We start from the raw sequence: 24,533 nt of genomic DNA on the forward strand, positions 1-24,533 counted from the left end.
GAGCCTTTTTGAGCCTGACGACAACTGTGAGGAGGCGTGTGGAGCATGTAGGAGGATGAAATGAAATGGCCAGTTTCTCCTCTGCCTCCCTCCACTGCCTAGTGTTGTCTCTGCTTTTCATGCTGGTCATCACTGGCGAATCCACTAAATAGACCAGAAAAACGAAAATATAGTAATAATAATAAAAGCCCTCACTTTCCCAGCCTCCCTTGCAATTAGAAGTGGCTATGGACAAAACTCCAGCCAAGGAGATAAAAACAAGTCTGCCGGGGAATGTTGGAACAGCTGAATACAAAGTAGAGGCAGTTCCATCCTTTTTGCCCCTTCTTCTTACTGTCTTGAATATGGACTTGATGTCTGGAGCTGCAGCAGCCATTGTGTGACCACAAGGGAAAGGAGACAAGAATTACAAAAAAAGCAGACCTGGAAGGCTGACATCGCTAAGCTGCTGTTCCAATAGCCAGAACCACTTTCCTTGAGACTTCTCCTTATGTGAGAAAAAGAAACATCTATTTGTTTAAGCCTCTGTTGCTGGGTATTTGTTACTTGCAATGAAAACCACTCCTAAGCAATTTACTTGGATGTTATTATCTCCATTATTCAGATGAGGAGAGGAAGGCCAGAGACACAGCATATCTTGTTCAAGGTCCCACTGCTCATGGACAGAAAGTGAACTGAAATTTTCTCGGGCTTTGTCCTGGCCTCTCCTTCAACCTCCTGCAAGAACTGAGGCTATGAACCAACACTCGGCCAAAACACAGTCCTGGGGTTCCGCTTTCGAGCGGAGAGAAAACCTTAGAGATTATAGAGAAATTAAGCCTGATGGACATTTTAGTTTTTGAATTATCTTAACAGAAAAGAATGGTCTGAACAGTAGAGGTTTAGGTGCCATCAAGCACAAGTCATCAGCGTCTTCGTCCCCAGCAAGGGATGAGATCAGAAATTCCTATTTCCCGCAGTCAGGGTGGATCTCCCCACACTCAGGTTGCTTTGCTTTGCATGAGTGTGACATTTGACTGCTGTGTAAATGCTGGAGCCACCAGCATCCTCTGGGCCTCCAGCCTCCTTTGGAAATTGAGGCTGGGAAGCCCTCACCTGCTCCCAGGCAGAGTGTGGGAAAAAATGGTTCTTTGCAGGTTCTTTCCTGCAGCTCAGAGATCTGAGGTCCCCCACCCCCTTCCTCTTGACCTCACTAATGTGTCAACAGGAGACACCAAGAGCTGAGGGTCTGCCACTGCTGCCAGGCACAAGTTGTATGTCCCTGAAGCAGTCACTCCTTTCTGAGCCTCAGATCCACTTCCACAAAGTGAGCAGATCTATTTTATCTTATTTTTATTTTGGCTGCACTACAGCATGCAAAAGTTCCTGGGCCAGGGATTGAACCCACACCACAGCAGTGTCCAGAGCCATAGCAGTGACAATGCTGGATCCTTAACCAGCTGTGTCCCCAGAGGATTCCATGAGCAGTTTTAAAGGTCACAGGCCTCCGTGGGAATCTGACAACGCCCAGGACATCACCTCTCTGGGAAACACAGATGAGCAGGAAATCCCGAACAAAGTTTCAGGGGGTCCTCAGGGCCCCTTTGAGGATGCAGGAAGGTTCAGTTGGAGGCCACTAGGGCTGCTTTCAGTTTGGACTCCCTGGAGCCTGTTCTGTTCTTGGAGCAACGCTGACAACCCCAAGCCAGGGCCAGGGTGCACAGACCTGGGGACAAGGTGACTCAGGGCAGAAAGCAGGTGGAGTGACACAGCCTGGGAAAGATGGCCTCTTACTGCACTTGGGTCCTTTTTTTATCACCTCAAAGAGAAAGTCTCAGCTGGGTGTTTGCCACCTCCCTGGGTTTGCTAATCCTCCTTCTCGGAGAGGCCTCCAGCTTGCCATCTTCAGGAAGCAAACGCAGCCAGCCAGAACTTAAAGCCAAGATTTTGTTTTCATCGCTTTTTTTTTTTTTTTTTGTCTTTTCTAGAGCCACACCCAAGGCATGTGGAGGTTCCCAGGCTAGGGGTCTAATTAGAGCTGTAGCCGCCAGCCTATGCCAGAGCCACAGCAACTCGGGATCCAACCCGTGTCTGTGACCTACACCACAGCTCATGGCAACGCCGGATCCTTAACTCACTGAGTGAGACCAGGGATCAAACCCGAATCCTCATGGATACTAATCAGATTTGTTTCCGCTGAGCCACAACAGAAACTCCTCACTGCACGTTTTTTGTTGTTTTTTTTTTTTCCTGGTCTTTTTTAGGGCCGCACCCATGGCATATGGAGGATCCCAGGCCAGGGATCGAATCGGAGCTGTAGCTGCCAGCCTACACCACAGCCATAGCAACTCCAGATCCGAGCCGTGTCTGCAACCTACGCCACAGCTCACAGCAACGCCAGATCTTTAACCCACCGAGAGAGGCCAGGGATCAAACCCACAACCTCATGGTTCCTAGTCAGACTTGTTTCCGCTGCACCACAACAGGAACTCCTCCTCACTGCATTTTTTAAAACTGTTTTTATTTAATTCCCAAGGCAGAAAGTATCAATGAGAATACACAGGAATCGTCGCTACAGGTTGCCCCACCTCTGACCCAGCCACCAGCTCTTTTCTCTCATGGCCATCCACATGCCGCCCTTCTAGAAATAGTTTATATGTGTGTACGTTTATGCGAATATGTGTTTTTGCATTTATTTAAAATTAATCCCTATTTATGGCAAATAAGGCTGATTCCCATTTATGACTTTGATATATATTTTCTTTTCAAAGAAATGTGTTTACATTTAAAAGAAGGCGGTAAAATAGGTAAGTCACAGGCCCAACCGTAGAGCACAGGGACACCTACTCAGTACTCGGTGGTGGCCCACGTGGGAAAAGATCTGAAAAAGAATGGAGGGCTTCTCGTGTGGCTCAGTGGGTGAAGGCTCTAACACTGTCACTGCAGCAGCTTGGGTCACTGCTGTCACCCAGGTTCCATCCCTGACCTGGGAACTTCCACATGCCGGGGGCGGGGCGGGAGGGGGGGTGGTGGCCAAAAAGAATGGATAGATGTACGTGTCTAACCAACTGATTCTTTTAACGTTGTTGTACACCTGAAGCCAACACAGCGTAAGTCAACTATACTCTAATGAAATTTAAATAAATACCTGGCTTCAGTAAGCAAACACAAATCCTGGTGGGGGGCACTTTCATGTCGAGTACTAAGTAAATACACAGAAGTGACAAAAGTGTGACATGGGCTTGGATGACACACACAGGATGTCCACAAGCATCTCTACAGGGGAGGGGGGCAGTCTTCACTCCCTCATCATCATCCCCCTCCCTCCCGCTAGGGAAGCTGGAAGGCACTTCACTGAGGTTCAAGAGCAGCCCCTCCCCAGTCGCCCTGCTCCCTTGAAGGAAGGTGAGCCCAGGCGGAGCGCAGGCAGCCGGCACCATGAAGGCTCTCAGCCACACGGGCATCTGTCCGTAGGACGTGGGCCTCCTGTCTCCCATTGGACGTCGGACCCATTTGCGGTCCCTCTGTTTCTAATGCCACATCCAAGGAACAGAGGCTCCATGAGCTCATACCTGACATGTATGTGCTTCCAGAAAGGATGTGTCACCTGGACAGCATCCTTCTTCCTCCGCGTGGCGTGCATACACATGTGTCTGAGCAAAAAAGCAGAGACGCTGCAGAAACGAAGGAAAGGCTCAAAGCTCCTTGGACCCAGCACAGCGCTGGCCTGTCTCGCAGCCCTGAATCATGATGAATAAAATATTAATGCCTTTTACTTACGCACGAATGCATTTCATTATAACTACAATAACGAATGCGATAGATAATACACTCTATTCTTCTCAGACACAATACCTCCTGAATCCAATGAACAAAGTTCAGAGAGAGAGCCACATACCGTCATTATCCGCAACTACATTCAGATTTCAGAAGATCTCTCAAAACTGGTCTTTGTAACTCAAAGCATGTACTTCTTGTAAATAGTTTTAGGAGCTGTGTTGAATTCCAAAGAGGTGGCACCTGCTTACCATCACACAGAACACCGTTAAGATTAATTTCAAAAGGATCACATGACAACCGGCTCGGAAATACCTACAACGGTCACGGTCACTCTGTGATGTCCCATGTGTCACATGATGGTCACTTACAGAGCAATGGGCTTGATCTTCCTGTGATCACTGGGTCCCTTGCTCATTCATTGGTGGGAGGGATGCTGAGGAGATTCAGCTGAGCCCTGGGGAACCTACCTGAGCATCTCACGTAAAGAAAGCCCCTGGGACACAGAACGCCAATTTCCAGGCGCTGCCTTCTATAGACATGTGGGCCTCTCGGCGAGCCAAAGGCTGAGGCCATATCCCAGAAAAACGTGTGGGTTTTCCATATGTCATGTACATCTAAGTAGATGGGGGTGGGGGGTTAAAACAGACTTTTTTTTTTTTTGGTCTTTTTGTCTTTTTGCCATTTCTTGGGCCACTCCCACGGCATATGGAGGTTCCCAGGCTAGGGGTCTAATCGGAGCTGTAGCCACCAGCCTATACCAGAGGCACAGCAACGTGGGATCCAAGCCGTGTCTGCGACCTACACCACAGCTCACGGCAACGACGGATCCCTAACCCGCTAAGCAAGGCCAGGGATTGAACGGCAACCTCATGGTTCCTAGTCGGATTCGTTAACCACTGAGCCACGACGGGAACTCCAACAGACGGGTTTTTTAAGAGCATTTTTAGGGTCACAGCAAAATGAATAGAAGGTACAGAGATCCCCCAACTCCCTGCCCCACCCCCACCACACAGCCTCTCCTGCCAGCCACATGCCCACCAGGGTAAGAACATGTGTTACAAACCATGACCTGACTGCCCACGATCACCCCGAGTCCACAGTTTACATGAGGGCTCATTCTTGCTGATGTACATTCTGTTGGGTTTGGGCAAATATACCCACCATCATAGTATCAGACAGCATAGCTTCACTGCCCTAAGAATCTCCTTTTTTATAGATGGATTTTTTTTTGTTTGTTTTTGCTCCTGAGCTATAATCTATAAGCTTTTCTCATATCATTAGTATTTTCTGGGGAAAAAAAAAAAAAAGATTTAAATGGCTGTACCCGTTGGAATACAGGCTCAGCTGCTATAGAGAGAGGTCAAAGTGTTGCCTCTTCCAAGAGGGATCCAGGAGTTTCCACTGTGGCTCCGTGGTAAGGAACCCGACAAGTGTCTATGAGGTTGTGGGTTCGAGTGCTGACCTCGATCAGTGGGTTAAGGATCCAGCGTTGCTGTGAGCTGTGATGTAGGTTGCAGATGTGGCTTGGATCTGCTGTTGCTGTGGCTGTGGTGTAGGCCGGCAGGGGTAGCTCTGATTCCACCCTCGCCTGGGAACCTCCATATGCCTCAGGTGTGACCCTAGAAAGAAACAAAACCAAGAATGGTCCAGATAAAACACACGTGTCTTCTTCTCTCATCCAGCAGGTGGAGGTGGGCAGGGGTCGGGGGTTGGTCATCCAGGAACCCGGGTTCCTCGCATCTCGCTGTTCCCCTTTGCACTTTATTTGCTGAAGAAACCAGATTGCCTGTCCCCCTTCTGCACATGTGTTACCACCCAGAGGTTCTTCTGGAGAACAGGATGATAACACTCAGCTCTTGGGTCCATATGGGAGCTGAATGAGATAACTCGGGAAGGTGCTTAGATGGTGAGCAGGAGAGTGGATGCTTTTATTAGAGGATCCTTCTTATTTCAGGGGCTCAGGGGAGAGCGAGCTAAGCCCTGGTGAAGCACGACTCCTGAAATTCTGCATGTGGCGGTGGGGCCCCCCGCCCCCAGTCTTCCAGAGCTGCCTGATTCCACACCCACCCGGGACGGCCCCCTGATCGCCTCCTCATGGCCTTTTCTTCCCTTCCTCTGCTTAATGGTCCTGGATGTGAACTCAGGAGAATGCCACGAGAATCATAAAAAGAGATTTAGAACAAGGCAGTCATTAAGCTGTGTGAGCCACACAGAGGCAAGGTCAGTGCATTCTTTTTTTTTTTTTTTTTTTTTTTTTTTTGGCTTTTTAGGGCCACACACATGGCATATGGAGGTTCCCAGGCTAGGGGTCAAATCAGATCTGCAGCTGCTGGCCTACGCCAGAGCCACAGCAACTCAGGACCTGAGCTGCATCTGCGACCTACACCACAGCTCACGGCAACACCGAATTCTTAACCCACTGAGCGAGGCCAGGGCTCAAACTCGCATCCTCATGGATACTAGTCGGATTCGTTTCCGCTGTGCCATGATGGGAACTCCAAGGTCAGTCAATTCTTAACCATCTTCCTGTCTCCTCAATGCATCATGAGAAATGCATTTCATCAACTATTAGGCTCGCATTCACCTCAGCAGGAAAGGGGCTGGGGTGGGAGGTGCCTGTGATGGGCGCTGATCACCATGTCACGGGCGGGGGGGGGGGGACTCATCCCACAAAAGCCCCTTCCCACACTAGGCTCTGGGTGGAGGAAGGGGGGCTTGGCTCCTGGTAACACCCAGCACCACATCAGCCTACAAGGCTACTTAATGGGAAGGCACAAGGCAAGGCTGTGCTTTTGCTTGTTGGTTGGTTAAATTTTGTAATGACTCTGAGATGAGGGCTGTGTTGGTTTCCCGAGTCCTGATGGGGACCAGAGCATGGAGGGGCCTTTTCTTCCCTGGCCTCCAAGCTTGTCCCCATGGCAGAGACAGGCTTTTTCTTCTGGGTCCCTCCAGCTGGCTCTGTGCTCTGCCTGGGGTTGCCCTCACATTCTTAAGCATCAGCTGGGCTCAGCGTCCCCTGGGAGGTATTTGAAAAGGTGGAGCGCTCTCCCCAAACCCCGACTCCCTGGCTTGGTGCCCAGGAGTGACATTTGGAGGCTGTTGTTGCAGGTGGGAGGGAGCAGGGCTGGTGTAAAAAGAGACAGAGTTGTTCTGGGCTTGCATCTCAGGGCTGCCCCCTCGCCTTTGTGGACCTCGTATGCTGAGAATTGAGTCATTCATACTCTAATAATAATAATAGCAACAGCACCCGCTCACCCAGCACCCTGTTTGTGCCCACCCGCTGCTGGTCTAAGCACTTGACCACGTGCGTCACTAACTGGATCCTCACAGCAGCTCCGGGAGGTGAGCACTGTTATTTTATGGGGGAAGAAGAGAGAGGCACTGAGAGGCTAAGTCACCCCTGCCAGGGACCCCTGCCTGCAGGAAAGCTGGCATCAGGCGGCGCCCTCTTGGCCTCACTTTCCTGTATTGCTATCACTTCCTACTCTTTGCTGGATAGCTGCCCCGTCTGCTGGAAGTGTGCTGTTTGCAGGGGTCCTTGGAAGGTGTGTGTCGTGGCGGTATGTGTGTGCATCTGTAATGTACCCAGGCACCTGTAGAGTCATTCTTTCTTGCTTTTCCACCCATGTCATGGTACATCCGCAACACTGCTGCACCATCCTGGCTCCACCCAGCCATCCCTCAGGGAGAGACACCACGATTGGGTCCAAGTCCTCGACGTCGCAAACGATGCCGCAACAGACATCTTTATGCACCTTCCCTTGAGGAAACGTGTGGGATGTCCATCAACTTCTCCAGGGCTGATGCCCGGGAGCAGGACTACAGGTCATGGAGTGCACGGTACCTGAGCCATCTAAACACCGAGAAGCCAACAGTCTATTCTTGAGGCAGCAGAGCCTGGGAGTCCCTCACTCAACGTTAATCAGCTTTTTGTCTCAGGTCTTATGACTGGAAGGCGATCTCTCTCTCTCTATTTATGTATTTATTTTGCTTTTAAGGGTCACTCCCGAAGCACATGGAGGTTCCCAGGCTAGGGGTCTAATCGGAGCTGTAGCTGCTGGCCTACACCACAGCCACAGAAACTTGGGATCCGAGCCGCATCTGCGACCTACACCACAGCTCATGGCAACGCCGGCTCCTTAACCCACTGAGCAAGGCCAGGGATCGAACCCAAATCCTCACGGACACTAGTCCAATTTGTTTCCGATGCGCCACGACAGGACCTCCACTTGTCCTTTACATTTGCCTTTTAGTCACCCATGAGTTTACATATCTTGTCAGACTTTGGGGTTTCCTCTTTGAGGAAGAACCAGTCCCATGTCCTTTGCCTGCTTTCCTTTGGGGTTTCTGTTCTTAATGATGAGCCAGAATTCCTCGCCATCATCTGGGTCCAAGGCCCTTGTTAGTTTCAGACGCTGAAACTGTCTTTGGCGCATGCTGGTCTCTCAGGGAACGCCTTTCCGTGCTGGTCTTCATGGCTCAGAACTTTTGATGCGGTTTTTGACATTTTTGCTTCATGGTTTGTGCTTTGAGGCCATGGTTTAAGAAGTCCTTCTCCACCTCTAGGTAGCTCAGATATTGTCGGTATTTACCGCATAAACATGATGGTTGTACTGACACATTTAGGTCCTTACTCTGTTCGAAGGCTACCTTTGTTATCCAGGGCTAGGTGAGGTTTTCTAGTGACACATGCAGTGATGGAGCTTCTCCAGCATTATCTTCTAAGGTATTTGCCCTTTTCTTTTGAAAAGAGCGCTGTAGCTTTTTAGCTCTGTGGCCTTATTTATTCAGGAAAGTGGCTTGTGTTCCAATCAAATTACCAGCTGCCTGGCAGAAGCAGCAGCTTGCTGTTCACACAGATGGACACTAGGGGGCACACCTTCTCTTTCTGCTCCTCAAGAGCCATGTGTGCTTAGACAAATGACTAGGTGATGCCCAACCTCATTTTGCTCATCTGAAAAATGGGTAGCACAGTTCTGAGGGTTCTTACAAAGATTAACTGAACCACTCACTGCACATAAAGTGGCCTGGAGGTGCAGCTCCTCGTCTGCAGCCCCCAGCAAATATGCCTCTTCTCTTGGTAGTTCCTCTCAGGACCATTTTAAGGCCTTTGTCCCCTGCCCCCCACTTCACTTGTACTGGCAGAGTTCCTGCTCACACCATTCCAAACATACTGAACTGCATCCCCTCCCCTTTTTAAATATAATATTTACAAGTATATGGGCATTGGATCCAATGGTATTTGATTGGCTGAAATAACATTATGGAGGCATTTAAAGACTTGTCCACTACGATTTTGCTGCATTGATTTTTTTTTTTCCCTTCATGCTTTGAAGCGTTTTGTAAAAGGTCTCAAATGTTTTTTTATAAACACCAGGTCCTTAACTCATGGCACTGAATAGGTAAAAGAGCCCAGCCTTCTCTCCACCTCAGCAGCACTAACTCACCCTGTGACTGCCATTAGCCTTTCTGTGTAAATACTGACTCCAACTCACGTCTCTCCCGTCTTCTCACCTTCTTCTTTTTTTTTCCCCATGAGAGTTGCAACATTTATTTCAGGTTCTCTCTTGGTTTTGTTTTGGTTTTGTTTTTGTTTTTTCTTTTTTTGCCACACAGGCAATATGTGGGAATTCCTGGGCCAGGGATTGAACCTACGCTGCACAGCAGCAACCAGAGCCACAGCAGTGAGAATGCTGGAGCCTCAACCCGCTAGGCCATCAGAGAACTCCCTCTTCTCACTTCTGCCTGTGGAGTCCACTGTGTGCCAAGCCTGGACCTCTAGTGCAGTAGCCAAGAACGCAGGCCCTGGACTAGCCAGCGGGGTGGAGGTTCTTGTCCTGCCCTGTATTAGCCGTGACCTTAGGCAAGTTCATTAACTTCTCTAGGCCCATTTCCTAATTTATAAAAGGGGATATTAATGACACTGACCTCAACAGGGCTGTTGTGAGGATCAAGTGAATGGAGTCACATGGGCAAAGTACTGCCTGGACCAGGAAGTACTCAATTCCCTTTGCTGTTACTACTGTGCTGTTCAGAGAAGTTGGCCTCTCCTCAGGATGTGCCCCAGGGTCTCCAAAACGGGCTTGTGTGTAAAAATCACCTGGAGCACTTGACACAAATACAGATTCCCCAGGTGGTTGGTCTGGGGTGGGGCCCTGGAATCAATAATTTTAACAAGTGCCCGAGGGGTAAGGGGGAGGGATAAATTTGGAGATTGGGTTTAACATATACACACTATTATACATAAAACAGGAACCCAACAGGGACCTACTGTAGAGCACAGGGAACTATACTCAATATTTTGTACTAACCTATGAGGGAAAAGAATATGAAAAAGAATAGATATATAACAGAATCACTTTGCTGTACACCTGAAACTAAGATGATATTATAAATCAACTATACTTCGATCAAAAAAAAGTGCTCAAAACCTAGACTCAATCTCAATTTAATCTAAGAATCATATACTGTTAGGCAAATTACAGAATCTCTCTAAGCCTCAGTTTCCTCCTATGGAAGATGGGGATAAGATCTAGATTGTTGTGAAATTTTAAAAAACAAAGCCTAGGAGTTCCTGTTGTGGCACAGAAGAAATGAACCTGACTAGTGTCCATGAGGATGTGGGTTCAATCCCTGGCCTCACTCCGTGGGTCAGGGATGCAGCACTGCTGTGAGCTGTGGTGCAGGTTGCAGATGCAACTCAGATCCCAGATCTACACCATTGCTGTGGCTGTGGTGTAGGCCAGCAGCTGCAGCTCCGATTCAACCCCTATCCAGGGAACTCCATATGCCACAAATGCAGCCCTAAAAAGCAAAACAATAACAACAACAAAACAAAAACAAACAAACAAAAAAAAACAAAGCCTGTACCTTCCTGCTCAATGCCTGTGCATAGCTTCCTTTCCTTTTTATCATCTTAGTCCCGCTTCATAAAAACAACAGTTCCTTGAACAAAATCTTTTCTTCATTTTTTAAAAATTGTTCTTAATTTTTCTGGGTTATTGAAACAAAAAAGGTTCAAAATATCCCTCTGGGTACAACTTTACTGTATCCCACAGGTATTCTCTTATCTGTTATTTAAAATTATTATCGTTTTAATTACCACTTTGAGTCAGTTTTTGAAGAGTATTTCTCAATTTCCAGGTGGGCCAGTTTTCTGGGTTATATTTTTGCTTCTGATGTATGTTATCAGATATTATAGTTGTTATATCACATCTCTGTGAAATGGACTAAGGTTTATTTTGAGGTTTCTACAAATGTTTCATGGACATAAAAGAAAAAAGTGTATTTTCTATTTGTAAGGGCAGAGTTATACCAGCTTATTGATTAAGTCAATCAAAAAGTTCTGTGTTCTCACTTTTTTCTTTTTCTTTTCTTTTCTTTTCTTTTTTTTTTCTTTTTAGGGCTGCACCCACCACATATGGAGGTTCCCAGGCTAGGGGTCGAATCAGAACTGTAACTGCCAGCCTACTCTACAGCCACAGCAACACCAGATCCTTAACCCACTGAGCGAGGTCAGGGATCAAATCTGCAATCTCATGGTTACTAGTCAGATTTGTTTCCGCTGTGTCACAATGGGAACTCCCTCTTACTTCTTATTTTGTTTCATTTATTTTTTGGGTTTTTTTTTCAGTGTTTTCTAAACTGAAGTCATTTAAAACCTCACCTTTGTGACTTTCCCTGTATCCACATGTCAGCGCTACTTAATACATTTATTTTAAAGCAGAACTCAAACTCATTTATTTTTCTTTGCCTTTTACATAACCCAACACAATAAATTCCAACTCTATATTAAGTAAAAAAGGGCCATTCCTAATCATGCCAGGGGGCTGCTTTTACTCTTTTGCAAAAGAAAGATTAAAAAGCTTAGCCACTCTCCCTGTGAGAGAATGTAACTGTAGCTATGAGCTCAAAATACAATCAATCAATTTGTAACAACTTAAACTGTTCTTTTTTTGGTAATGATTTTTATTTTTTCCATGATAGCTGATTTACAGTGTTCTGTCAATTTTCTGCTGCACAGCAATGTGACCCAGTCACCCATACATGTATACATTCCTTTTTCTCACATTCTCATGCTCCATCACAAGTGACCAGACATAGTTCCCAGTGCTACACAGCAGGATCCCATTCCAAAGGCTATAGCTTGCTTGCATCTATTAACCCCAAACTCCCAGTCCCTCCTACTCCCTCCCCCTCCCTCTTGGCAACCACAAGTCTGTTCTCCACGTCCGTGATTTTCTTTTCTGTGGGAAGGTTCACTTGTGCCGTATATTAGATTCCAGATATAAGTGATATCATATGGTATTTGTCTTTCTCTGACTTACTTCGCTTAGTATGAGAGTCTCTCATTCCATCCATGTTGCTGCAAATGGCATTATTTTGTTCTTTTTTATGGCTGAGTAGTATTTCATTGTGTATATATTTTTATTTTTTATACTTTATTTTATTTGTCTTTTTAGAGCCACACTTGCAGCATATGGAAATTCTCAGGCTAGGGGTCAAATTGGAGCTGCCACAGCAATGCCGGATCCTTAACCCAATGAGCAAGGCAAGGAATCGAACCCATGTCCTCATGGATACTAGTCAGGTTCATTACTTCTGAGCCACAATGGGAACTCCTGTAACAGCTTAAACTATTCTTAAGGATAAAGATGACACAGTCGATCTCTTAGCCGTTGCCTGCTTTCTAAGTCATCCTTGACACCAGCGTGATTAATTCCTGACAGACGTCTTGTTCCCAGTTATTGGCAGGAAGAAAGGACACACTCTCGGCACTCACAGACCCTCCCCAAAGTTCCTCTGTTCTACGATAACAAGCTTTCGGGATATTTAAGTGTTTTTCCGTAAATGGGTCTGATGGGCATGAAGACCAAACTGCCTACTTTCAGGTGATCTTTCGCTTCATTCTTCAATCTATACAGAGGTGCAGCACAAGCTGGTGTCTGTTTTTTGCTCTTGGCTCCCCTGCTGTCATATTTCTTCCTTTTCTTTCCTTTAATAATTTCCCTTTAAAAAAAACCCTTATCCAGTCAATTTCTTCTAGGGCTCCAGTCTCTTGCCTGAAAGAAGCCATGTCCCCATCAACCTGTAGCTCAGAGGCTGTATTTCCACGACATAGCAAGTCTCCTTCAAGACCCATTGCAGAAATCTTCTTCCGATACCAGAGAAATGCCTCAGTATGATTCTTAGGATATAGAACCTGCTGGTCTTAGGAGGGTCTCCTGGGGGGGGGGCGATTGTGGCTCACTCTGGGGATGAGGAAACTGGTGGCAGTGGTATCAGGGAGTATTCATTGGCATGAGCTCTCCTGGAGGCTGACATTTGGGCACCAATACATTTTTATTTTATTGTTTATATTTTTTCTATGGCTGCACTGCATATGGAAGTTCCCAGGCTAAGGGCTGAATCAGAGTCGCAGCTGCCAGCCTATGCCACAGCCACGCTAGATCCCGGCCGTGTCTGCGGACTATGCTGCATCTCACGGCAACACCAGATCCTTAACCCACTGAGCAAGGCCAGGGATTGAACCTGTATCCTCACGGACACTATGTCGGGTTCTTCATCTGCTGAGCCACAATGGGAACTCCAATACATCTATTTTAAAGGAGAACCAGTATCATTTGTCCTTCTAGCTCACCATGAACATGGGGCTCGCACAGGCCCTGGAGTGTTGGGAATGAACGTGTTATGGGTTGAACTGTGTCCCTTCCCCACCTCCAGGTTCATCTGTTGAAGCCCTAACTTCCAAATCTGAGTGTGTTTGGAGATGGGGTCATTAGAGAGGTGACTAAAGTTACAGGAGGGCACGTGTGGTACAGCGGGATTGGTGGTGTCTCTGGAAGGTGGAGACGCAGGTTCAACCCCCAGCCCAGTACAGCAGGTTAAGATCCAGTGTTGCCACAGCTGCAGCTTAGGTCAAAACTGCAGCTCGGATCTGATGCCTGGCCTGGGAATTCCATATGCTGCGGGGCAGCCCAAGAAGATTAAAAAAAAAAAAGATGATGCCCATGGGTGGGGGGCCCTCATACAACACAACTGATGTCCTAAAGGAAGAGGGAATTTGGACACTGAGACCCGGGGGGCAGCGTGTGCAGAGGAAAGGCCAGGAAAAGACACAAGAGAGGGCGGCCATCTGCAAGCCAGGGAGGGAGGCCTTGAAAGAAACCAAACTTGCCCTCCTGGCTTCCCGAACCGTGAGAAAGTCCATTTCGTTGTTTAATCCACCCCGTCTGCGGTGCTCTGATGTGGCAGCCTGGGGGAGCTAAAGAATGAATGGCCAATTCCCTTCAGGGGGACCCGGCACGGAGCCAAGAAGCACTGCCCATGACCCGTTCCCCTTCAGCCTGCCCACAGGGGGCTGTGGGCCCCGCCTGGGACTCCCATGGCGAGCCGATTGTCTGGGATCTCCTGGGGTTCAAACCTCACTCTTTGCCGGGGGATCCAGGCACCGAACAGGTCCCGTTGGGCAGCAGTTGAAGCCTCGCCCCAGGCCCTGCAGGAGACTCCAACCTTCCTCCTGTTTCGAGAGCCGCAGTCCCTGCCTCCCCTGGGATTCCCTCCAGGCAAGTTTTCAGGCTTGTTTTGCTGAACAGCCCAGCTCAAGTTTAGGGACCGAGCTGAGGTCACCATCTGCTTGTCCTCCTTTTGTCCCTCAGAGGCTTTAGTGGAAGACGGGACTTGCCCTTGCTTTCCAGTCGGCCACCTCTCTGAACAAGTCCAAGTTCGTGGCAGGAATTTTACACATAATTGTGGGGTGATGAGCACACCGGGGCTCCCATCGATTTTGTGGCTCTTCTTTTGATAACATTCCTCACGTCCTCTCTTCACGACAACTTCCTTCCCAGGGCTCATCTCTTGCTCTGACTTGCCATTGCCTACAAATTTCTCTCTCTGACCCTCCTTCCACTCTTTATTCTGAACAAATAGCATGATGGTAACAGTCAGTTTTGCCACATGTTTACTCTCGATGCTCTGTGTGTATCGACCCATGTAACCCTCAGTGCCACCCTAGGAAGGTCTGATTAATATTCCTATTTTACAGATGAGGAAACTGAGGCCACACGAGGTTATGCACGGATGACTCGGCTAAGGGGTGGCAGAGCTGCGATTCTAACCTGGGCTGCGTTGGTCTGGAGTCGGGGTGGGATGCTCCTCTGCCCAGAGCGCAGCTGCCCATCATCTTCTTTGCGGAGCTGGGATTAGGGTGAAACGAATGAGGAGCCGAGGATGCAGAATTTAGGTCTCAGTTGTGCAGGGGCCGATCCTACCCTTACATGATGCTGAGTCTGCCTGCCTCACTCCTCACTCGACTCACCCCAGTCCAGGCCCCACAGCTGTGTACTTTCTCCACTTCTCAGGGCCCCAGATGATGCTGTTTGGGGCAACTTATAACCCACCTCTCCGCCTTCCTCTCATTTTCTAGACCCGTGTCCTTTTTTTTTGGGGGGGCCGCACCCATGGCATATGGAAGCTCGCAGGGGTTGAATCGGAGCTGCAACTGCTGGCCTGCACCACAGCCACAGCAATGCGGATCCGAGCCACACACCACAGCTCACCGCAATGCTGGATCCTTAACCAACTGAGCGGGGCCAGGGATGGAATCCATGTCCTCAGAGATGCTAGTCAGGTCCATTATTGCTGAGCCACAACAGGAGCGCCCCAGTCCCGCGTCTTGACTGGTTTGTCTGCAATGTCCTTTCTCTACCCCATGTTACGGCTAAAACCTGCCATCTGGCATCACAGGAAAGATCCCCAGGAGTCCCCTTGTCCTGCCCTGTTCTCCTCGAACATGGTCCCTCCTGGGGCAGCTGCTACACCCCTTTTCATCTGTACTCGTGTCTTGGGGGACCTCAACATTCTTAACCATCCTCTCTGGGTTGATGCCATGACATATAATTCTCTATCCTGAACTTTTCTGGACTCTAGACTCACGTGTCCAGCTGCCTATCCACAGCCTCTACTTGAACGTCTACAAGGCATACCAACCTCGGTACCCAAAACCCGAGATGCTGATATTCCCCTCAAGCCTGCCTCTCCTCCAGACTTCTCCCATCTCAGTGAAATGGCACCTCCAGCCTCAACCCTTCCAGTGTTGAAACCCAAAATGCTGGCGTTATCCTTGACTTCCCTCCCACCCCATATCCAATTCAACACTAGGTCCTACTGGTTCTACTCTCAGATTGTGTCAGACCCACTGCTACCATCTTGGCCTAAGACAGCATCTTCTCGCCCCTGGGTCACGGCAGCAGCCTCCACTCGGTCCCTCAGCCCATCCACCTGAGTGCTCCTGTTCCTCTGTAAGAGGGATCACAAAGCCTCTGCTCCGCTCACAGCCTTCCAAGGGCTCCCAACCATGCTGGTTCTTATCACAATCAAGACCCGGCCTGCCCTGCCCCTCCTCGTTAACTCTCTGACCTTGACTCTTATTTTTCCCCTGGCTCAGTGGATTTGATTCCACTGGACTCACTCCCCACAAATCTTAGTCATTCTCTGCCTTAGATCCTCTAGACAGAGGTGAGGCTCTGCTCACCTCTCTGCCTGGAAGGCTCTTTCTCCCAGGATCTCCTTCCCCCGCTTTGAATCTTCAGTCAAATGTCACCTTCTCTATGGAGTCTTCCGTGACCACCTTCATTAAAATTCCACTTTCCACGCCCCACACCTTCCTCCCGCTGCCCCCGTTTAGATTTTCCTCTGTGGCACTCATCACCATCTAGTACTAAATAAAATTGACTTATGTTATTTTTGCCTATCTTCCCCCACTGCAATGGAAACCCCTCGAGGACAAGGATTACTGATGTTCTGTTTACTGCTGACCTCACCTGCCTAGAACAGCACCTGGTACAAAGGACTTGTTGAAGAAATGAAGGAGTAGCCATAAATTCACCAACCCTCCCTGACTGTACACACCTTCAGAGTAAGGTCTGGGTTCGTTCTCTAGAGAAACTGAACCACTAGGAGATACACACATATGGGAACGGATATATTATAAGGAACTGGCTCAGGCCAAAATGGAGGCTGAGAAGTCCCACCACCCGCCATCTGCAAGCTGGAGACTCTCAGGGGTGGTGCAGTTCAGTCCGAGTCCAAAGGTCTTCGAACCAGGATCTCCAAGGGCAGAAGATCGGTGTCCCAGCTCCACCAGGCAGGAAACAGCTGAATTCTTCCTTCCTTCTCTTGAGGCCTCAAAGGACTGGATGATGCCCATCCACACTGTGGAGAGCGAACTGCTTTAGTGAGCGCACGGATTGCAACGCTGACCTCAGAACCGCGCCGCCTTGCTGCACGCCTGAAGCTGGGGGGCGTGGGCTGAAACTGCCCACCTTGGCCAGCAAGAAGAGTAGCCGCCTGCCTGCGCTGTCTCACAACAGGAGGCCCTGAAGACGAACCAGGACGCTTCGGGAGGGGCCCACAGGAGGGAGGAGGTGACCTGCCTCCCAGAATGCAGTGAAGTTAACCATTTTTATGTGTACACCCTTCGTACTTCTATTAACGCTTGGATCAAAGCTTCCTGACACAGAAGGAATTAACAGTACTGCGGAGACATCTCTGATAGGCCCTGATCCAAGTGCTAAGTCCCTACTGGCCCACCCAGTGACACAGCATTGTACCACTGCAGCACGCGTGTAGGCTCTGTGCTTGGAAGCCTTGCAGCACAGAGAGCTGAAAACCCCTAATTATTTAGAAGTGGACTCATGCAGAGTAATCCGAAGTGCTCTAGGGGAAACAGAGTCCCATGGAGCATAAACAGAAAGCATTCTGGTTGGAGACACTGCAGAGCGGGAGGTAAGGAGCGGAGTGTCTGTGGGGCAGAGAGCGGGTGTGGCCACAATGGACAAGTGAAAGCTGAGGTCACAGGTACAAATGACAGGCCCCGTGTCTGGGAGGGGACTAGAGGCCTATTTACAGGCCTCTGGAAGACCTTGAGCGCTTGAGGCAAGAGATGTTTGAGCCATAAATTCCTGGCAACGGTGTGGAAATAAACTGGCAGTGGCAAGACCAGTAACAGAAAAGCACCAAAACATCTCAGACCAGGTGGTTAACTGTGCAGACAACACTGCTCAACGGTACGCGAAAAATGATGAGACCTCAGGAATCGACTCGGCTGCCCTGAAAGCGCCCATCTGTCAGAGATGAAAGGAGGCAGTATGCAGAGTGGCCGAGAGGCTGGGTTTTTGAGGTCTCAGACCTTCTCTGGCTTCAAAAAATGTGCTACATCATTAAATAGCTCTAATTCCTGCCTTGGAACCGGCTTCTCCAACTCTAAGTGGGCACAGGCGCACCTCCTGAGGGCTGTCGTGTGCCTGGCACATGTTGCAGTTAACAAGCATTTAGTGGTACTCTTAGCACTCTGCAACGACTCAGGATAAAAAGAATTCTGGGGAGTTGCTTGGTAAGGATTACCACAAAACAGTTGTTTCTGCTTACCAACGAATGCATGAGAACATGAGGTGCATGTGAGTGAATAATCTGAGCATGACAACATCACTCACTCACTGAGGCCAAGTATGTGCCTGATCTGGCCCAGAGAGGGCCGCTGGCTCACCCCTCCTCAGGGCTGTGTGGGGTGGGGTGGCTCTGCCAAATCAGGACGAGCTGAGACATGGAATCTGAAAAGCCAACACCGCTGCAGTGTGGACCTCAGCACACCAACCGGACCCGACGGCACAGCACCGCAGAAGCTTGCTGAGTGCTGCTTCTCAGGATCGCCAACACGAAACCTGAGGCCCACTCGGCTTCCAGACAAAGGATCCCGAAACCACCATTCAATAAGAAGGCACACACGGTAGACAGTAATACCTTTTAATGTTTCACATTGGGTTTTTTTTTTTTTTTTTTTTCAGAAGGTTTATAACAAAAATACATGGAACTGAATGTGAGTTTCAATACATTGGACAATTACAGAGACAAGTCTATACAGTGTCATCCTTCCTGTGGGGGGGCAGGATCGTCCATTCCACAAAGACAGAATCACATGATTCGGCGCGATCACCTTGCACTGCCTGTGTTCTCATGTCTGAGACAAATGACAAAATAAATAAAACTGAACAGCGTCCGCTGCCCCAACTCCCCTCTTCGTTTCCTTCTCCCACTTGAGATCTCCCCAGCCAGGCGGGCGGCGGCGCGGGGCAGCCTGTGAGTGGGACAGACCAGGTCAGGGGCTCTGCTGACCCCGAGACCGAGAGTGCCCTGAGATGACCGAGAAATGTACTTTGAATCAACCACTTCGTGTTGAGCTGAGACACACACAGAGGGGGAGGGAAAGAGAAAGGAGCTACAAGAACTGCTGGTGGGGGGCCTGATAGCCACGGCATGTTCAAAATCCAGCTTGTACGGTGAGGACATGGCCTACAGACAACCTGTAGTCAGTACATTTAGCCAGAAATTTCCTAACTGTCAAAATCCAGCTTGTACGGTGAGGACATGGCCTACAGACAACCTGTAGTCAGTACATTTAGCCAGAAATTTCCTAACTGCAGAGTTAACACCTCCTTGTGGTAACACGAGGAATTGGGAGATGCTGAGCAAGCACACACCTTTCTGCCCAAACTCCACCAAGTACAGTCATTCATTCAACAGAAAAAGTCAAAACCATTTGGTTTTTAAATGAAAATCCTTCACATCCACCTGTGTTCAAAAATAATAAATTATGATAATAGCTTCCTTGGGGGAAAAAAAAAAAGCAAATATCACAAAAGAGTTAAATTGGTAAGTGTGGAAAGACTTTTTTTTCCTATAAGTGTAGTTCTTTTAGGAAGACAGACATGTAACACACAGGCAACATAAAGCTGTGATATCTTGTGATTTTAGCTTAAAGCAAAAGCTACCTCCTCCCAAAGTTCTAAACGAGTGTTAAGTGTTTTCCATTGCAAAAGATCTCAGCTCACTTAGACCAGCACACAACGGACTAAACAAACACATTTATTGTTTTTTCCCCATTTCAGGTGTACATCTGCCTCCGTGACGAAGAGCGGTGGAACTCACACTATATGACCAAGCTCCAGAGGCGGAACAGCCCTTCACAGAGCCTGGCCCAGGAGCTATTTTCTTTTCAAAACAGAATTAGAAATAATCATCAGTGGTGTGGTGCATGGGGGGGAAGCTGGTCAGCCCTAACTTGACTTGTTCGGGCCACATGGCTTCCTGGGCAGACGCTGCTGAGCCGGCCGGCCAAGCGGAACAGCACGTCTGGGCCCAGGGGCAGCTCCCTCCTGGGCCGAGCCTGAGCCACCCCGTGCCGTCCCAGTGATGGGCCGCCTTATTTGCACGCGGTAGCCACCACTTGCTTTTGGATAAAAATTGACTGCTTATATTTTTCATCTCTAGTACCATTAACACCTTGGAGGAAAAAAAAAAAAGTAACCAACATAGAAAGCTTGACGGTGAGAATAAGAAAACCTACAAAAGAAAGGCCATGCTAAAAACTGCTTCGACGGTTCCATCACCGCCCACCGCGGGGGCTTGAGGCTGGTGACTTCATGGATGCAACTCCAGTGCTCTGTCGAACGTCAGTTTTGAGTCCGTCACGGTGACCCCAGTGTGATGCTGCCTGCCTTCCACACAGCATGTCCCACCCACGACATCCAAGGGGGCCTCGGGTGGTGTAAGCACGGGACACACAGGTGCCGAAGCCTGAGAGCATTCTGTAAACTTCGCCTTGGGTTTGGGCAAGACACACACAGTGGTTTGGAGTCTTGGCAGCAGCATCCACACTGGGGTTTAACCTCAGCAACCGGCCTGGAGGATGTTTCCCCCTGAGCGCTTGGTCACCGACAGGGTCGTGAACACCTGCAGGGGAGGAGACAGCACGAGACTTTCAGATGCTGCACACAAGTTGACGGGAGTGTCTCAGATAACACCGAACATACTAAGAATGACTAAGAGAGTAGTAACATGACCAAGGTAAGCATTTTAAAACCAAGGTGAAAGAGAAAAAACGTAGGTTATATCTAATAAAGCATTGATTAGCCTGGGGGTGATTAAAATAATTAGTTATCATGGTTGCTCATCAATTTTCTAAAAGAAATGCACCATGAAATAGTCTGAACACACAGAAAGGAGTAAAGTGCATTTTTTTTTTCAGCCGCAGCCACAGCACATGGAATTTTTCGGGCCAGGGACTGAATCCAAGCCACAGTTTGCAGCAATGCTGATCCTTAACCCACTGTGCAGGGTGGGGATCAAACCAGCAATGCCACAGAGAGGAGCTGGATCATCAGCCATTAAGCCGCAGAGGAACTCCCTAAGGTGCACTATCATAAACACCCTTGTGCCTACCAACCTCGCTCGGGGCGCTTTATAATACATCAGAGCCCCACGTGTCCCCCACTTCCTCATCACTTGCTCCCCAACCGGTGCTTACCACCCCTACGCATTTCTTCTTGCTTGTCTTTTGCAGGTTTTTATTTATTTTTTATTTTTGTATTGCTCTTTAGGGCCGCACCTGAGGCGTATGGAGGTTCCCAGGCTAGGGCTCTGATTGGAGCTACCGCTGCCAGCCTATGCCACAGCCACAGCCACACCAAATCCAAGCTGCATCTTCCACCTACACTACAGCTCACGCCAACGCTGGCTCCTTAACCCACTGAGGGAGGGCAGGGATCGAACCCGCAACCTCATGGTTCCTAGTTAGATTCATTTAGCTGTGCCACGATGGGAACTCGTTTGCAGGTTTTTTAAAACTTCGTATGCAGACGGCCAGATGGTATATGCAGTCTTCTGCTACCGGCTTTCTTGGCCCTGTAATTCACGCATACAGACACAAAGAGCTCTAAGTCTTCCATTTCTCACCAAATAGCATTCACGTCCTATGACGCACTACGTCGTAGAGAGTACGGTGTATGTACTATGCACTCCATTACTCAAACAGTGAGGAGAGATCACAGACGACATACCCAGGCTGCTTTTGCTGGCCACCCAAGCTGTAGCAAACACGCTACCGGCAATCTGCCGTGACGTTCCTGTACATCTCCGACACCCAGAGCTAGAGGGGTGATCGCTGGGTGGGAGGGTAGGTGCAACTTTGACTCGGCTAGATTTCCAGTGTCTGACCAACTGACAGTCCCATGTGCAGCAACTGACAAGCTCTCCTGGTTTCACATCCTTGAAACATTTGGTCCTTGTGGACTCAGAGCCTTCACATCTTTAGGCGGCTTTGATTTGCTACTATTCAGGATTGCCTATAGTGAAACACAGGTTCTCTAGCCGAAACCGACCAACCAACACCTCCTCCCAGATGACATTTTCAAACTTCACGCTGTCCAGTACTGAGCCCTTTCTATTCCCTTAATCTGGTTCCTCCCAGTGAACTATTTGGTGGCCCAGGCCACACGTTTGGAATTGATTTTTAATTCTTATAGTTTCATTACCAATTAGTAAGTCTTAGATATTTGCATCTTTCTGTTAAATCTGATTCCTCATGGAGTTAACACTGACTGAACTACTCTGAGATTTTCATTAAGTTTCCAAAACATACAGCACCTCCATGTCCCTGTGATACCTTCCGTGTGGACCACACACATCTCCCCCGCCACTGGACACGCATGTGGGGACCAGTGGCTTGCTCTGGCCCAGGACATGTGTGCAAGTGGGAAGCATCACTTTCAAACAGAAGCCTTGAGCACCAGGGTGTTTTTCCTACACCTCCTATCCCTCTGCCATTTAGCCAGCAGTGCCCCGGGAGAGGCTGCCCTATCGGCTAGTCGTGGAGTCACGACAGCATGGAAGCTGACCTGTGGCCGATCCGTGATGACCTCAGAGCACCACAAGGAACACACCTTTGTTTTTACAGGCAAAAAAAACCCCAAAACAAAACCACCACCCAAAATCACCATCTATATCGCCCCGGCATGAAAACACAAAAGGACTTTGTGTAAAATTTAGGAACTTAATTGGTTACTGAATACAATTAAGATCTCAATCCAAACCCTTTTGGTCACACTAGTAAGCGAAAGGGTACCTCTGGTAAGAGCCTGTGGCGCCCATCTGTCTACCCTAACCTGGGCTGACCTTTGAGAACCACTGACTGTCACTGAGACAGGAGGCCATGCTTATTTGGGACAGTCCTCGGAGGAATCAAGACCAAGTGTCTGTACCGCTGCTGGGACCCCTGGACCCCCGGACCTCATCTCTGATTCCTGAAAGACAACTGGTTTTTTTGGTTTTTAATACAGAGAGGAAAGGGCACAAGAAATCAAGGCCTCTTGGACTTACATAGGTCAAAGCGACAAGAATCAGGATCAAACAAAACTTGGGAATAAAAGGGGAAAAGACTTCTGTGTCAAGGAGGAACAACACTGAGAAAAACCCGGGGTCTAGCTTAGCCTGCAAGCAGCGACAAAACCGTTTTTCTTCCTGCAAGCCAAAAATATAACAGCACCTCAAGAAAGGCAGACCCGGGAGTCCCTGTTGTGGCGCAGTGGTGACGAATCCAACTAGGAACCAAGAGGTTGCCAGTTCGATCCCTGGCCTCACTCAGTGGGTTGAGGATCCGGCATTGCCGTGAGCTGTGGTGTAGCTCAAGACATGGTTTGGATCTGGTGTTGCTGTGGCTGTGGTGTAGGCTGGCAGCTACAGCTCTGATTCGACCCCTGGCCACACCTGCAGCATATGGAGGTGTAGGTGTGGCCCTAAAAAGACAAAAGACTAAAAAAAAAAGAAATTAAAAAAAAAAAAAAAAAAAAAGGCAGATCCACGTAATAATGGCTAGTATCTTAAAACATTTAAAGGATGAACCCAGAAGAAGATGTGTGAATAATTCACATCCAAAAAAATAAGAGGTTCATCCTTGTTAACAAAGATTAACGGAAAATCCTTGAAACAGTTACTCTTTTTATACTTATTACAGAAAAAGCTACACTAAATTTTGCAATATTTTTATTAGCACTCAAATTCAAGGCCCATAACATTGTAAACTAAGCTCTCTCTTCAATTTTTATAAAAGGAAGAAAAATAGTGAGCCAGGGAATACATGAAAGCAAATCTCAGGCTTGTGAATTTGCAAGCTTAAGCTTTACTTCTTAGGAATTAATTTAGAAACAGAACTTGTAGGACCATGTGGATAAAAAACTAACAAATCCATCAAAAAAATGGAAATACATTAAGGGGAATAAAAAAAGCTCTTTTCTATTTTTCTTCTACTGCAAACACGCCGACGTCAAAGAGCTGAGGGAAGCCGATCTGCCACTGCTGGTGAGTCTCAATGAAAAAATCATGGGGTCAGTTCTTACAAAGATTTAAATGTGCACTGATGCTTGAGAGTTTTCATAACAACACATTTTTAAAAAATGAGCAGAGGCAACTCTTTTATCTCAACACAGAGAACATTCACAAAAGGTGAAATGCTGCAGTAGGCGTGTGCCTCACGTTACTTACTTGGCTAATACCTCCCAGCCTCACAAGACACCCCTCACAGTAGACTGAGATTATGCTGACTATTCATAAAATAAAACATTGGATGTTTGGAATTAAAATTCATTTTAAGGAGTTCCCGTCATGCCACAGTGGAAACGAATCCGACTAGGAACCATGAGGTTGTGGGTTTGATCCCTGGCCTCGCTCAGTGGGTTAAGGATCTGGTGTTGCCGTGAGCTGTGGTGTAGGTTGCAGACACAGCTCGGATCCTGCGAGGCCAGGGATCGCACCTTCGTCCTCATGGATGCTAGTCAGATTCATTTCTGCTGAGCCAAAACGGGCACTCCACACTGTTTCTTCTTGAGCATTTCCCTACAAATAAATCTGAGTCGTTGCTATTACTACTCAAAATGGTATGTAAT

General features: G+C 48.3%; 1 protein-coding gene across 1 annotated transcript in view; it reads right to left on the reverse strand.

The window, feature by feature from the left end:
• Positions 1–18,547: 18,547 nt before the first annotated feature.
• TXNRD1 (thioredoxin reductase 1) overlaps positions 18,548–24,533 on the reverse strand; it is a 66,185-nt gene continuing 60,199 nt past the window's right edge. Inside the window, 1 exon segment of the mRNA NM_214154.4 lies at positions 18,548–20,547. Within this exon segment, the coding sequence (NP_999319.3) occupies positions 20,479–20,547 (69 nt within the window). The 3' untranslated portion in view covers positions 18,548–20,478.

This window comes from Sus scrofa, chromosome 5, assembly GCF_054392235.1.
Source record: "Sus scrofa isolate SSC_HxYL_T2T_F1_AM1 chromosome 5, Sscrofa_HxYL_maternal_Yorkshire_Landrace_v2.0, whole genome shotgun sequence".
Lineage (NCBI taxonomy): Eukaryota > Metazoa > Chordata > Mammalia > Artiodactyla > Suidae > Sus > Sus scrofa.